The 16,327-nt window shown below is 43.5% G+C and overlaps 1 protein-coding gene across 2 annotated transcripts; it reads left to right on the top strand.

Annotated features, from left to right (window-relative positions):
* Positions 1–1,407: 1,407 nt before the first annotated feature.
* Positions 1,408–16,221, top strand: LOC145909192 (protein TANC1-like). 2 transcript variants are annotated; one of them, XM_082996523.1, is made up of 30 exons: positions 1,408–1,531; positions 1,608–1,670; positions 5,243–5,342; positions 5,424–5,560; positions 5,625–5,820; positions 6,193–6,359; positions 7,224–7,384; positions 7,460–7,619; positions 7,680–8,034; positions 8,251–8,499; positions 8,620–8,741; positions 8,817–8,983; positions 9,156–9,273; positions 9,391–9,593; positions 9,789–10,020; positions 10,177–10,482; positions 10,591–10,754; positions 10,913–11,029; positions 11,142–11,322; positions 11,543–11,811; positions 11,893–11,986; positions 12,109–12,251; positions 12,424–12,594; positions 12,748–12,948; positions 13,065–13,263; positions 13,373–13,482; positions 13,712–13,904; positions 14,072–14,281; positions 14,448–14,658; positions 14,853–16,221. In XM_082996523.1, exons 1-30 carry the CDS (start codon positions 1,504–1,506, stop codon positions 15,457–15,459), a joined length of 5,634 nt encoding a protein of 1,877 aa, XP_082852649.1. In that variant the 5' UTR covers positions 1,408–1,503; the 3' UTR covers positions 15,460–16,221. The 2 variants fall into 2 exon arrangements, with proteins under 2 accessions (XP_082852649.1, XP_082852648.1); XM_082996522.1 differs by having other exon boundaries at positions 5,421–5,560.
* Positions 16,222–16,327: the final 106 nt, after the last annotated feature.

Raw genomic sequence — 16,327 nt, 5'->3', positions numbered from 1 at the left:
AGGTTAGGCGAACGTCTATACTGGAAGTGGTCATTAAAACGAGTTTACGTTCTGTGAAAGCAAATGTAAAATTACTAAAACAGGAGCTTTATTGAAACGACGAATGAAAAAACCCTTCTGTTGTTATATTTGTGGTTTTGACAGATGGCTGTGTTAGCACAGGAATACCATATAAACGAAGCATGTTATGAACAAGCCAAGACAGTGCTTCACATTAGAGCTTTTGTTTGGGAAGATGTTATGAACGGAAGTTAAACAGCTTTTGAGTCAACTTTTTTACAAACAAGGCGCTGTCCGATTAAACACATAACAGCCAAGTAATCATTTATACGAAGTAATTTTTTTGGCGATTTTAAAAGGTTTAGAACACTAAAGGAGGAAGATCAAAGCCTATGATTGAGTTTCGTAAACATGAGAAGTGCGATGTTGCTCCTAATTAACCGTTTGTTTGTCTTTGGTTTGCGACATCTGAACAACTCGGGCAACGGCACCAAACTTGTCACCTCTTGTTGATTAGAACCCTAACGAAAGGCAAACACTTGGACTTGGGAGCTTCACTGCACGAGCGCGGGCGTATCTGTTTGCGTTGTTACATTATCTGTTTGCTTTTGTCGACGTGACTGAGTTTGTTTTTGATGCAAGCTGCACGATAGCGACGTTTTTGTTAAAAGAAGAAGGGGGCTTGTGTTTTAAAGTAAAAGCAATTGTGGTAATAGGGAGCTGTAATGCAGTGATACAGTAGGAAGGGAGAGCTTAGTGCTGTGACAAGCAGCCAAAATGTAATTTGCAGACAAATTTAGAACTTTGCATTTAGTTCTGTTCATGACTTTGTTTAGAAGGTTGTGTAGAAAGTTGTGTGGGATCTTTTCCCTTTTGATTTTCTCGAAGGAAACGCCAAGCGCATTGCAGGTCATCGCGGCTCTCAAAATACTCAAGGAAACCCGTAATGACTAAAGGTTTGGTCGTTGTATAAAACGCTTCCTATGAGCGACCGGCGCCAAAGCATTTTCTTGGAAGTTTGATCTGGGTTTTCCGATTGCTGCGTCATTACTTTACGTTTCCTCAAGGCCCTGAATCACAAGCCCTGGTACGGTGACGTCACAGACACGTGTACGTTAAGGGCGTCCAAGGTCGAGCCGATCGTGGCGTAAGACTAATGCCCCTTAATAGGTTGTAATATTGGTTGGTAATGACAAGTGTATCGTCTGCCGTCAACGCTCATTAAGAAAGTATATGGATCTGTTTCAGAAAGCGTGTGGGGTGCCCAAGGGCGTTGTGGCCATGAGGCTGTTGATAAGAGAGATACAGGATATGTTTTTTTTGGATGTGGAAGTTTATGTATTGTTTGCTGATAGATGTAATATTTAACCCAAAGCTTTAAACATCGTTTTCTTTGTTTGCAGGAAAATAATTAAAACATTTTTGTTATGTGTTCTAAAATATCCTGTTGCATTGGATTGTGAGATACAAGAATATCAAAAGGAATATATTCGTAGAAGGAAGATGGCATCAGCCTACGAAAACTCAAGAGGTAATTCTAGATGAAACGTTACAACGCATTGGTGTTAATTTCGCTAAGACAACCACTTACACGAGTTCTTTTTCAGCTGTGCAAAACCGCAAGCCTATTTACGTACAAATACCCACAGTCCCCATTGGTGAAGAAGAAGGTAATTAAGTTTTCTCTTGTTTTTGATTTAAGTAGTTGTTGATATTAAAAGTGCAACTAAACTAACTATGTAGCAAAATGCACCTCACTGAAAATTAAGGAAATTTGAAGTCAAATGATTGCATCAGTTCAAAATATTTTGGCAGTTTTATTCAATTACGTAAAAACTTGGCCTCTCTGCCACGGCGTGCTCGTCAACCTGTGTGGCCTTTAAGTTTGATAAATTGAGCCGAACCCAACGTCATGCACTCGGCTCCTTTCTGGCTTAACATGCCTTTGCCGTGTGTCTCGACCAATGTCAAACTCGCCTGCGGTCGCTGAGGCAGCACAGTCCTAGCTTTGTTCGTACGTTTGCTGTCTAAACATTTGAAGTGAGGACGTCTGGCGTTATGGTATTACGTCATCCACAGTTGTGATTTCTGTGGCTCGATCACAGTTGTGATTTCTGTGGCAGGATTTTTGGTGTAGAAAAGAAAGAATTTTATTGGTTTAGTTTATTGGTAGTAGTGACTTTGTTGAGTGTCAAAATTGTATGCAGAACTGTGAAAGTTAATTTAAGCCAAATTTAGGTAAATTTGAGAATACTGACAAGAAGGTTTCAGGACCTATTTACCAATGGGGCATTATACATTTGCATTGTATACGAAAGGTGTCGACGTCGCCTATACTAATTAATAATTAAACATGTCCTGGTGCTCAATACTTACGCCTACGCGTAAAATGTAATTTTAACCCAGCTTAGCACAACCACATGTTCTGTCCGGCTTTCTAATGATCATCGTTTCCAGTTACTGGAAGCCGTTCCTGTTGTCCAATGTCGCTCCTTTTCCGCATGGCATAAAAACACGTGTGCCCAAATCTTACTTACGTCTTAAATCCGCTTGCGGTTCAGCCGCCGTCTGCAACTGAGGAACGCCGCGGGTCGCTGCCGAAAGTCGTTGTGTCACGCTGCCTGTCTCGGTTAACTGCTTATCATCCACTCCCAGAATTCTGCTCTTATCGGGTGTTAAGTCTTTAAATTGAGTTGGCCCACGTCACGGCTTGACGATACACGGCAGGCGAATAGATATCACAGCTGAGGCGAAGTCAGAGCGATTTAGCGTCTTTTGGTTCCGAAATGAGTTTGCAAAGAGACAAACGATTTATTAAAATAGAAAGGAGTATCATAAAATAACCTATCCATTTTCGTAATATCCTACACGCAGTGAAACGAGTCGCCCAGCTCGGTAGCTCGATAGAAGCCTTCGTTTACCAGACAGAAAGTGTTATTTATACTGCGCATTGCATTCCGGGTAGACTTAGACTGGCATTGGCCGTAGCCACTCAACTGTGTACTTATGAGGAATGCGAACACTGATGACACAAAAGCAATAGGCGTTCGAATCGCGCTGCTCGAACTCTCGCTATATTAGAACTCAACACGAGCGGTTTGAAGTGGCGCTGTGTGCAGGAAACAACGCTTCATTTCGCTTCAGTGGATGTGCAGTGGTGAGGTCGACCTACGTTGTGTACGGTATCGCACTTCCCTCGACCAAATCCAGTTGAATGGCGTGCTTGTTGCCCATCGGAACTTTGCAATCCCGCATTTGGCTTTTACGGAAATGGAAGGTTGTTGTCAGTTGGTGCACGAAAAGGAAGCATAGAGGCTTTGATCTAGAATTGTGACGTGAATTTCCGGCCGGTGTTAAGCGCTTTTAGATTCAGTAACCCAGCCTTGAGTTGGCGCAGTTTAGGCTTTACAGGCCCCGGGAGCTTTCTTGTTTCTCTGATGTTTAGTTTAAAAATCATCACCGTTCTCAGTCTCTGGGATGCGCTTTAATTCTAGACTGCCCGGCGCCGTCAGAACCAGTTGCAATGCACAATGCGGTGTGAGGCTGGTTTGGCACGACCTCTCTTTCGCAATGGAATTCGACCGATAAGGCTGGAAAGTGATTGGCAGTTCGTTGAGTTCCCGAGGAAGCTGTTCCCTGGCGATTGAGCCAAATTTAGGCCTCCGGTTTTCATGCTTCAAATTCTTTTCGCTTCCCCGCAATGTGGTGGGTGTTGCGCAAATACCAATTGATTACGCGAGTCGTTCGAGATTGGGAACAGCTGTTGCGTGGGGTCGGCGTTCGCATTGTTGGACGGGCAGGTGTGAAAAAAGTATGACAAATCAATAGTAATGCATATCTCCGAATTTCTCAGTTTTTAATTAGATATCAGTGCTTTAGATAGAATGTTTGATGTTGTGGTTGCGGCTGAGGGTGATCAATGTTGTCTTGCATAAACAAAAAAACATTCTTAAATCATTATTTATGAGTTTCAAAGTAGGTTGTTCAGATTATTAAAGCAGGCAATCGCATAAAGGCCATCTCTCCCACCGGCGTGTGTTCAAAGCAAGGGTCAACCTAATCGTACTGGAGGCAATCACTTACCTCTACCTTAGGTTTTGATATCGCAAATATTCCTTTGGGAAACCTCCCGTCTCTTGTTGCGAGTGCTGGCCGCTCTCCAGCGAACTATGTATGCAGAGGCTGAATTACGATCGATACAGCAAGGCGGTTCCATTTCTACAGGAACCGGCCAACCGATGTGGACTTTACTTGCAGTAATCGCGTCGTTTATTCATGTTTTGTTCAAAATCGATGTGGATGCATTTGTGATTAGACGAAAATGAAGAGAGTGCTTCATGATGCAATTGGTCATTGATTGCTTTTTGCGGATAGAAGCCACGGTGTATTTGGAATTAGAAAGGCACGATGGTAGATAAGAGCATATATTGTTCTTCTGTGAACAAACCGTTTAAAGCTTATGTCAGTTAGTGATTTGTCAGTAAGAAGTTTGTTAAGTTTCAGTAGGTAACAATTGAAACAGAAATTTTCTTTGCTGCAAAAGTTGCAAATTTGTTTATGGAAGTGTTATAAACTTCGACTGCTGACACTTGAACTCAAACGTACAAAAGATAACCAAGTTTTTGATGAGTTGTAGAAAGTTTGCATGATCTATGGTAACCCATTAGCTACAATATTTAACTGTGTAAGCCCTTGAGGACCGGGTTTTCGCAATATATCTCTTTTCCCACGTTATTTCAGCTGCCCTTGTGTAGCACAGGATCCTGCCGTCTGCCAGTCTTGGGTTTCATAACCTCGCAAGTCACATTCCAGTCCCGATGTTTAATATATCTCGAGTGCTATTTCGCCCCTCTGTATGTTTGACCGGGAACTCGTGACAGAAATTCCTTTTCGACGCCGGGCTTGTGTATTTTCGAAACACTCGACATGGCGACCGTCCGATGGGTCGCATTACAGCTTCGCGTGTTTGAACTGAGTCTCTGTAAACCTAGAGCTTCCGCAGGTGTGAAGGTTCCTGTAGTCAGTGTAGCGTATTATTTTTTGGTTATTGTGCAGTCACGTGGCCAATAAAGAGTGTTTGTTGTCACGTGCGTTTGTTTGTCAAAGTATGTTTGGAGAACATGAGATCAATGTTTTTATTTAGTCTCCAAATCTCCCAAAAAATTCCTCTTCTTTCAGTGCAGCAATTTAATGCAAACGTAAGCTAAGAAAATAACTTAATGAAAATTTCTGTACCACACAGACCCGGATTCAGTGGTCATAGATGACGACAGGGCTTCGGATTTAGATGAACCCGACCCTTCGCTCATGGCAAAACTGGGCCTTCTCGTTGGAGATCAAAGGTATGAGCGGCACACCAATACCTCAGTATCGATTGATGTTATCGGCAACGGCTTAAAATCACACATTCTTTTGGTTAGCAGAGTTAGTCATGTGAAAACAAGGAGTCATCCACACCCAGTGTTAGACCACTCTAAAATCGGAACCAACATCCAAACTGCAGAAGGAAAGAAAGACAAAACCACAAGCCCCGCATCAACGCTTTCCGACAAAGGCATAGGTATGATTTATCCCTTGTAAAGAATAAAGTAAGCCTGTATTATTAACACACGCAACTATTGCAGGAAGTAGCGTTGGATCGTTTGACTCCGAACTCCGCAACTTCCCATCCGCCTACTTGGTGTCTCCGTACGATGCGAGCCGATCAGGTTCCCTAGATTCGAGAAAACAAGACATCTTTGATCCTTCTATCGACGACACTCCGCCGATACCCAATCACTCACGCAGTTCCTCGGATATTATTTGCAGCACAGGAGCTTAGTGAGTACATAGTGCATGGATATCCGGCTTAGGGATGCCAGGCGCCTACTCAAGTGTTTGGTCTAGAACTGTTAAAGTGGTTTACTGCAGCGATAGTTTGTTTTGTCTCGAAGCACCTGCTTAACAAAATTTTTGTTTTTTTTGCTGGTTTTGTACTCGCTCACCTCTACATTGTCTTCCACGTCTATGAAGTCTTTTACTTACGTTTTCAGATGCCACGGGCCAATCTTACAAAACATTTATCAATGATTTATTCGTTGTTCTGTTATACCCTTAAAATAGCTGAGGTTGGCTTCATACGAATCCCTGTTTAGATAAGTCAAAATTCTGCCGCAAAAGCAACTGCCTTAACAGAAATATTTTCTTGTGTAGTTCCTCCCACATGATGCAAGGAAAACTGGCAGAACAGTCGAGCGCCAGTCTGTGGAATTCGGATCCAAGAAGAGGAAGCGCATCCGGAGCAAGACCTTCATCCATCAGAGCGAGAAGAGCCTCCACGAAGAGGACGAAGGTCAATGGCGACTCCTCAATGGAAAGAGGTAATGGGCGTTTTGTTGTCAACGGATCCATACTCTAAATGAAATGAGTCAAGAAAACGTTCAATTTAATATTTTTATCTCCAGATTAGGTATTTTTTGTTACATGAGGCACGTTGTGTTTCGTGTTAGTTGCCAAACCTCGTTTTTCAATATATTTACCTACTACTCAATATATTTACGCCGATATACAAAGAACATTATTACAGACAGCCTATTTAACATTATATCTATGCGTCTGATTCTGGAAACCGTTTCGTGTAACACTTGAATGAGTCGTTAGTCAACTACAAAAACGCACATTGGTCGCCATTTAACCTCCGTTCTCCCATCGAACCCCTGCCGGTTCGGTGTTTGAAAGGCAACGCCCAGGCCTATTCATCGCTACCGCAAATATCGTTTAACATTGTAATGTACAGCGGTTTCCGCCCTTTCCCTTGGGGTCGCTGGACGTTGTCTATTACACAGTGGGCGTCGTGGACTGCCTCGGTTCGATTAGTGTGAACCTCGCCGTTTTTCCTCTCTCTTACGCTGTTTATCCAGAAATATATCATTTCGTTGTAGTTATAAATAATCACTTGCTGACGTTGACAGTCGGTCATAGATACCAGTATAAAAAGCCGCACCTAATGCCAGCTTGTTATTTGTATCGAGACAGACCCAAATGCCTTAATTGGGAGTTGTGTTGTTTAGGGCGTTGTTGGCGAGCTTAGGCGAGTCAATTTGTCGCCAGAGTACACGTAGGCGCGATAAACCTAAACACAAGAAAATAGCCATTTATGTGTCTACCCGCCTTACATCTTAACCGGTTATAATGTACAGCGAACACTGACGTCAACTCTGAAACAACCACTTATGATCATACAGATGCCAGCACTGAAGTGGTGAGACTACCACAGCTATGTAGAGACTCACCAAGCCACTCGACGCGCTCAAGCGTGTCCTCGTCGCGCTCCATAACGCCTGCAGTATCTGTGTGTGAAGTGGGATCCAACGGACGACAGTCTTTGAAGACGACAAAACCAAACGTAAGAGTTTGTACTTTGGTTTAACAAACGAACTACATGATCACTAGTTCCTCTAACCAATTTCTTCCATACCAGGGATTCAGCAACGAGCCTCTTCCGCCACCTCCTCCACCTCCACCTGTTGGTAATGAAGAGGATCAGTTGGTAGAGGACCTCCCCCCTCCTCCCATTCCTCCTCCTGCTCCAGTAGAGGATTATGAGGACGCTCTTCCACCTCCTCCATTGCCTCCAAAAGGTAAAATCATCGGATGTTTCTGAAAAAGAAACAAACATTTACCTGCAACGTTCTTTTCAGCTTCCTCCAACCATTTTTATGACCCTCAAAACATGCAATCGATTTCCATGAGGCTGCAACAGCACGCGGATTCAGAAATGCAGTACAACGTCCCCACGCGGCCACCGAAAAATGATTTCAGTCTCCGCTTGCCGGGAACAAGAGCCTACTCTAATCCAGCCACGCCGAGTGTTGAGCAGCCGCCTCCACAGTTTGAGAGATTGGTGACGAGTCAGAGTTTTGTTGAGGAAAGTGGTCGCACTGCCACATCTACATTGAATGGAAGGTTGCGTCTCTCATCGGACGGAAACGTCGGCACTCTGGGAAACCCAAATCACCACAATAATGACGTGGAAGAAAACAACTCGCGACTATGGTAAGTTTGATCCCGCTTTCTTTTATTCTAAAAGAGAACAAGAGTCTTTGAACTTGCCACACTAGTATCAGACGTCTTTGCCACACATATAGCTAAAAACTGCTTTCACTTAACTGACATTAACGTACAGCTCCCAATTGTCTTGCATGGAGTAATGGATTTACAAATCTAAAGCGGCTGGAATTACCCAAACAATGCAACTGTCTGACATTACAGGGTCCAGGACCCACGTCGCGAGAGCCCAGTGCAGCCAACGCAAGGTCGGTACCAAGCTTTGACTTCGTCAATGTCGACCTCAGGACTTGGACGAGCGGAATCTATGAGTAGGGTTCCGGATTCCCGCGGGAGGCCAATGCACGGAAGCTCTGGAGCCATCTGGGACCATGCCAGGCCTCACGTAACTTCCGCACCTCCTCCGCCGCCGCCGGCTCCACAGCCTTTGATGGACGCTCTCCATGACGATAGGTGAGTTAGGTAGCTCAAAAACAAACACATGTTGCCTGATGTCAAACTCACATAAATTGAGAAATACGAAATAAGTTTCATCCTGTGCAATAGTAGTTTAACACGCTTCGGTAATTTCAGGACATCTTCACCCACTGTGACCTACGATGAAGACACCTTCAGTCGCCATAGCAACAACAGATCCTCCACCAGATCCAACCCGGGCGAAAGGCGAAAAAACAGTAACGCCGAGGCGCCAAAAGGTAAATGAAAATTCAATAAAGTCTGCAGGTAAAAGTTGGTGACAGGGCCATTAAGGTTGTTTGTTTTCACTACAGCTGTCCGGTTCGCTCCGTATCACTCAGCTCAGGTGAACTTAACACCTTTGAACTTTGAACTTCCTCTGTCGGTAACCAGCGAGACCAAGTTAATAGGGAGAGATTGGGCGTATGGCGAGATCCTCAACTCACTTGCTGGGCCTGATTCCAAGATCAGAAAAGGAGTGGTATGTATTTATCATATCAGAAAACGAATTTCAACTTCCTGGATACAATGCAATGTCCCTCTATCTAAATAGATGACAAAAAATTAACAATATTGCATAACATAGGTCATTTTGATGTATCATCCAAAAGTGTTCGTTTGTAAATTAAAACAACATCTTTATTGTGGCCTAGGTTGTTCTGGGGGCGGCTGGTCATGGAAAAACGTCATTGATCAACCACCTTGTGAAATACAGCTACCATGGACTGAGGACAAACAAGTCGAACAACATCTCGATGAAGTTTGATCACGGTATGTTTTAAACCAGTTACAATTTTTTTCACTCTTAGTTTTTAATGCTTGTTAGAAAAGACTTTTTGGTTTTCCAAAGTCATTTTTCTGGTTTTAAATTATGATTTGTATTTGTAGACACCATTAGGTCGCAGCTGCATCGTTCCTCGAGCCCAATGTCGCACTCTCGACAACTGTATGTACCATCGAATGGTAGTCACAGAGGCAGTTCCAACCACTCCAGTCGCACCAACAGTCCTTTGTTCGGCAGTTCAGCAAACAGCAGAGCTGGATCTCAGACTTCTTTGACGGAGGACAATTGCCGAAAAGTTGCCTCACAGGTTGGTTGTGACGTAACGTAGAATTACTTTGTTCATTTTAATAAGTCTTTATCATGGACGCATAGTATAGTTTCGTCGTGTTTCTAATAAATAGCTTCTTTGTTGAAACTGTTGGTTATTTATCTATGGTAGTGCTGGTTGAGCTGGGTTACTTTTACAAACAATACAATTAATAAACACTTTTGAACTTGAAAGGTTGTGGCGTTTCACTTTTGTCAATCTGACAACAACACAACTTGCTACGTCCCCGAATTCATCAACAGCATCGCCGCCCAGTTGACCCAAGCTCCCCAGCTCACTGCTTACAGGGAACTCCTTATCAGTGAACCGCACCTCCAGAACCTGCTCAGCGTGCGCAGTTGCATTCAAAACCCCACTCAAGCCCTAATGAGGGCTATTATTGAGCCACTTGTCATGCTCAAACGAAGTAAGATATCTTTTTTTATAATTTGTTTATAATAATTTGCACGAAACAAGTTGCTGTACGCATAGCCTGCTAAAATGTTACAATGCGCAGCTAATACTCACATACATAAATTCTGGACACTTGCAGTTTCTGACCATGCAGCCACATTGTTTCAAGGTCATAAACTGCCAAGGTCAAACCTGGTGATCCTGATTGATGCCCTTGGTGAAGCCGAGCAGTACAGACCCGACTACGGATTCTCAATCGTTGGTTTCTTGCAACGTCATCTTCCCGATTTTCCGGATTTCATCAAAGTGGTGGCGACGTGTCGAAGCGAGGACCAAGGCCTCGTATCCAACCTCCCTGTGCATTTTCTCTCGCTAGATGGGGGTGAAGAGAATGTAAACCTGTCGCGAGACGCGCAGATGTACATTAGCCACAGGGTTGCAGGAGCGAGCTGCCTGTCTAACCTCACACTTTCCGGTTAGTTTGTAATAAAATATTCTGTGTTTTAAAGTTCATTCAAAGAGTTGTATCCTGATGTGCGGCTCATGGAAGTAAACGAAATACTAAAAGACATTTCATATGCAGGCAAGTCGGATCCTGTAGTGGTGCAGAAGCAACTATCTCAACACCTGACCAGAATGGCGAAGGGAAATTTCCTCTACTTGAGAATGACCTTGGATCTGATGGAAAAGGGTGACATCGTCCCAAAGAGTGCTGGCTTCAAAACAGTGCCTCAAAGCCTCCACGAGGTGGGCTTTTGTCACGACATGTTTAAAATATAATAACTAAAATGCGAAGCATAGAATTGTCTAAAACACATGCTGCACAAACCATTTGCTTAACCCAACACCTGTTGTCGATGTGATCAACCTGTTGTATTTTATCGTAAACATGTTGTGTTTTGTAGGTTTTCCTTCTAACGTGCAATCTGAAATTCATGAGTACTTCGTATGACGATGTGCGAAGCATCATCGCTGTTTCCCTGGCGTCCCTCTACCCTCTCAAAGACGAACATATTTATCAGGTACAAACACACTTGATAAACGCAGTTAATCCTAGCAAAGTAGTTTGCATAAACCCCTTCCTAATGCCAGTCATACTCTACCACGAAGGTGCTAAACGAAGTTTGTATTCAGGCGGTTTGTTGTGGCCTACCTCCACATGAGGAACTTACGTGGCCAAAGTTCAAGCAACGCATGGATCTGCTGACTGACTTTCTTGTTCAACTTTCCCCAAACTCCGGAAGGACGTTTTTCCACCCTTGTTTTAGGGAATGGTTGATCGGCCAGTCTGCCCAAGTGCCCGCTTGCGGAACCCGTAAGTATATTTGCTTGCCAAAACTCTGTGGATTTAAATCTGACTCCTAGTTAATCATCCAATGTTAACTAAATATGAAAACCTCAAAAAACATTTCTTGGGATTAAAGAACTATTAGTACATCTATCTACATAAAAACAAATATTTTTATGTGAAAAGGGACCCAAAACGCGTTACATTTTTTGATTCAACTTTCCAATAACTTATTATCATATTGCAGTGCAATCGTCGAGCAAATTCAAGGTCGATATCAAACGTGGCTACTTCCTATTGGCCAAGGTCCTCTCCAAGCAGCCGCCGGAGAGGTTGCACAAGCACGCCACATTGGAGTTGGCCCACCACGTTCTCAAGGCGTCCATGTTCAAAAACACATCCAAACAAACTGGTGTGAGTGCGAGCGAGAGGAACGCTCAGTTGATGAAGGAGAGCAGCAACCAACTTACGGAAGCCCTCACCTCCATCAGAAACCTCTTTTTCCCCAACATGAAGGTACGGTTGACTGACTACACTCGCTATTTGCTGTGTGGTGTGTTAGGTGTTGCTGAAATTTAACCAAAGTCACTATTGCAGGTCAGTAAGCTTCTTCTGAGGGCCGGAGCAAATCCAAACGTTCCTACTCAGGTTTTCTGCAACGCAACACCTCTCGCAGTTGTCGCCCACACAGGTAATTAATCAACAAATTTCAATTTATTAACTATGCATTTCAAAAAAAATTGTTTCTAACATTCGACTATGAACTGTGTTATTTCATGCGTGCCTTAAATTAACTGTTGTTGTTGCTCTAAGGTTGTCTCGAACTCGCTGAACTCCTTCTGATGTTTGGAGCGGACGTGAATCTTCCAGCATCCAACGGAATGTCATCTTTGACGTTCGCTGCCGCAGCTGGCAGGATTCGAATGGTCGATCTGCTTCTACGATACAGGCCAGAGGTAACGCTTCTAGATATATCTCCTCATATGCGCAATTCATTGTAAAGCTACAACAGTAACGGGAAGTAACAGAACTGTTTTAATTCGAAGTTTAACTGTCTGAAAAATTTGGCAAAGCTTTTTTGTGTTTTTCTTCTTATATTTTTTTCTAAAATTTTTCAACATTCTGCAGCTCAATCAACAAGATCAGAACGGTCACACTCCACTGCTTCACGCCATATCACGTGGTCACGCTGACGCAGCCAAGTTGCTTCTGACTTGCGACCTTTATCGCAGTGAGCAATCTCGATCCTTTGCCGCACAGCAAGCGTTGGTTGCAGCCGCCACCACAGGAGATGTGCCGGTAAGGTTTCTCACTAATAAGTAACTCTCGTAAAGGTTAACTAAGTTGATTAGTCGAGTTTTGAAAAGGTTATTGTGGAAAAAATACGAGTCAAGCTCATTTGTAATGAACAATTGTTCTAAGTTCTCAACCTATTACATTTTACATTGACAGCTTATGGAATACTTGCTTGAGAACGAGGCATTTAATTGTGACGTCGACGGTCAGGAACCTTCCAATGGCGAAACACCACTGACGTCAGCAGCTGCTCATGGAAAGTCGAGTGCGTGCGAGTTCCTCGTCCGAAAGTGCAAGGGAAAGATCGAGCACCGAAACAAGCAAGGCTTGACTTCGTTACTCTGCGCTGTAAAACACGTGAGTGTTAAATTTATGAATATATGTTGTACTATAGAGGATTAAATTTCATGTATTTATGTGTTGTACCTTTATATTTTACTATAATTTTCCAATAATATACGGGTTATTTTTAGGGTGAATGGGACACTGCTGATCTACTTCTGAATTGTGGGGCTTCCCTCGAAACACGTGACTTCGCAGGAAAAACACCTTTGATAACTGCCTCATGCAACGGCCATCTTGGAGTTCTTGAGTTGCTCTTGTCAAGAGGAGCAGTTCTTAATGCGGCTGATCGAGAGGGACTTACAGCGTTGAGCTGGGCTGCATTGCAAGGTAAATTTTGTCAGTTACGTTTCTGTCGTCGTTTCATAAAAATATGCTATTTTAGGGTTGTATTAGGCACAGTTCAGAAATACAAAAATAACCAAAACTATTTGTTTAGGTCAAGCTCATTGCGTGCGTTCCCTTATCTCAAGAAATGCGAACATTTCGCACAGCGACATCAGCGGCAGAACAGCCCTGGACCTTGCTGCATTCTTTGGAGACCCACAGGTTAATACCCTTCAAAGCAACCTAATCATTACCTTCAATTATTATTACACTTTTTGTAAATATCTGTAAAGCGGTTTATCCCGTTCTATAGAAACAGTTTATCGTTTCTTAAACGTTGTTAATCCGAGAGTGAATACAGAATCGTTTCTAACCTAATCTTAGGAAATGCACATATGTTTCACTCTTTGTGAAGTAAAATTTGTATCTAACTTTGCACTCTTACATGCAGATCGTCGACATTTTGCTCGACGCCGGTTCTGATATCGCCCACGTGGACGCTACCGGCATGTGCGCACTGGACCGTGCAATCGGTTGCCAGAACATCGCCGTGGTTGCGAAGTTACTGAGACGCGGCGCCCAAATCCTGCCAACCTCGTGGGCCATGGCAACGGGAAAGATTGACGTCACTTTGGCTTTGCTGAGTAAGTTCACTTTTCTATAAAATTTGAAAAAATTTGAATACACAACTTTTATTGATTGTGTTAACATAGAAGTTTTAGAAGTTTATAATGTTAGATTTAGAACAATAAAGTGGAGTATTTGCGGCCGCGTTATGCTTTAGTCAATTATATTTTTTTACGTTTTTCAGACAAATGCCTGGAGGACGGTAACAACATGTACAAGGCATACGAATGGAGCAACGCAAACGATACTTACGCGCGTGCACTCAAGCATGTCGGTGAGCTGGGACAGTCACGTGCTGACCGCATGACAGCTCAAAGCAAGTTGGCTGATCTTACCGCTCATCTTCTACTCGGATATTCGCGATGCCTGAGGAAGTTGGATGACTTGGAAGGAGGTGAGACTCCCCCCCAAATAGTTATTGTCAATAATCAAGACTTTTGCACTCAAGATTTGTCGGATATCGACTTTTTATCTGTCTTATTTATCCCAATATTTGCAATATTTTATAATTCAGTTTTTACTATGAACGGAAAACTAAAATCGCCACATTGCATTTTTAGCCGAAAAGAGCGCCTCTCGAGCATTGGAATTGAAACCCCACTGGTACGAAGCACTTTACGCGAGAGCTCGCGTCCTTCGAGAAGAATCCAGACTCCAGCCAGCCCTCTGTGACGTAATAGAGGCCGAAAAGACTGCTCCGCCTCACAACATGAAAGAAATCAAACGTTTGATCGAACGAATCAAGGATGAGATGCGTAAAGGCGGAACGAGGTAATTATCGCCTGTAGAACTTTTCTTTTCATTTTTTTTACTACAAGTTACCAAGGTCGTGATCCTGTTTCTTTGTTGTTTTTTATCTCTGCGTTACAACTGTAACGCTAATCGTAATCCTCTTTTACGCTTATTTTCCACACGCTCAACTGCCGTTTCTTCCACAATCCAACCTCCATGTTTCGCTTTTGCAGACACTCCAGACCTCCCTCTGCTTCCTCCGAGATCATCCCCGTTCCTCAACCTCGCCAGCGTCTGAACTCCAACTCCAGCTACCACGGTAACCATGGCAACCAAAGCCGTGGCAGTTCACCTTCTCCGGCCGTAACCACGGAGCTATCCCGCTCCTATCAACCCCGACACCATGGATACTCATCATCCCAACACGAATCCGGCCACCAGCTGGCGCCTCTGTGCACCAGCGGACAAAACCGTATCGGAAGGGGAAATTCCCACGAGAGCCTTGCTGAATCTATGCTGAGTTTGGCGCCTTACCCTCCCGAGCCATCGCCGCATGTCGCACGTCGCACGCAAAACAATTCGACTCCTGCGCATCGCGCTCTGCCGAGGACCAATCCTCACTGCCGTCCGCGGCCCAACGAGTATCACCGCTCTGTGTCGGAGGACACACGCAATCGGATGCCCAACGGTCACTCTAACTACCCTTACGAAGACGACACGAGGTCGCTATGCGGTGACGTGCAACAAATGACAATGGATGGTCCGCATTCTCATTACAGACGCACACCGTCACATCACCATGTTGATCAATCACGTGGCTCTTTCGTCACAGACCTGTGAGCACTCGAGACAGTAGTTCGTGGGTCAGCCTGCTCGGGTATTCGTCATCGCTGTGCATTTTTCTTCAAGTGTTTTAGTTTAGCGTTTAGTGTTGCTTTTTTTCTTTTGTCTCCCTGATAGAAAAAACGCAAGTTAAAAAAGCTGTGCAAAGCGTGTAAAAAGCTTGTGCACGCGCCGTGTATGTCATATCCAAGACGGACCAATGGGGTTTCTGTTCAAAACAGCTTTGTCCTGCGCTCTTGAGCTTACGAGTACTATAGAATATCGAGGTGACTTTTTCTTTTCCTATTTCTAACTTATACGCTGCTTATACAGGCTCGCTTCATGCTTCTGGTGCTTGCGTAATTTAAATCGTTTTCTGTTGTAAACTTTGCCACTGCCCGATTATGTAATGAGTCCATTTTGTTTCTATTTCTGCCCTAAATGGTGGAAAAGAAATGAACATACTTCTCGTATGGTTTGCCCTTACCTGAATGGACATTTTCTTTGCTTTTTTGTAAGTTTCATCTGTAAAACTTAGTCGAAAATCGACAGGTCATGTGTTTTATTTTTTTTAATTTGGCGTGCACTGTCGGAATGTCCCGCACAGCATCTGTTGGAATATTGGAAACAAAAAATGCGGCAATTGCTTGACTTGAAGTATACCTGCAGGTATCTTAATTATCTGCAATCATTTATGCTCTGTGTGTGTTGACTATCATGCTTTTGAAGTATCTTGTTCACCGTTTTTGGCGCAATTTTCGTACAATTAAAATCTTCACTAAGATACCGATGACTCGTGTTACAGTATGGTCCAGGACTTGAGAAAACCAACGACCCATCTGCCATTAAAATCCCCCTTAGTAAATAATAATCAACCAAAACCTCA

This window comes from Ascidia mentula, chromosome 7 (genome assembly GCF_947561715.1).
Source record: "Ascidia mentula chromosome 7, kaAscMent1.1, whole genome shotgun sequence".
NCBI lineage: Eukaryota > Metazoa > Chordata > Ascidiacea > Phlebobranchia > Ascidiidae > Ascidia > Ascidia mentula.
This window is presented reverse-complemented; position numbering and strand designations above follow the sequence as displayed.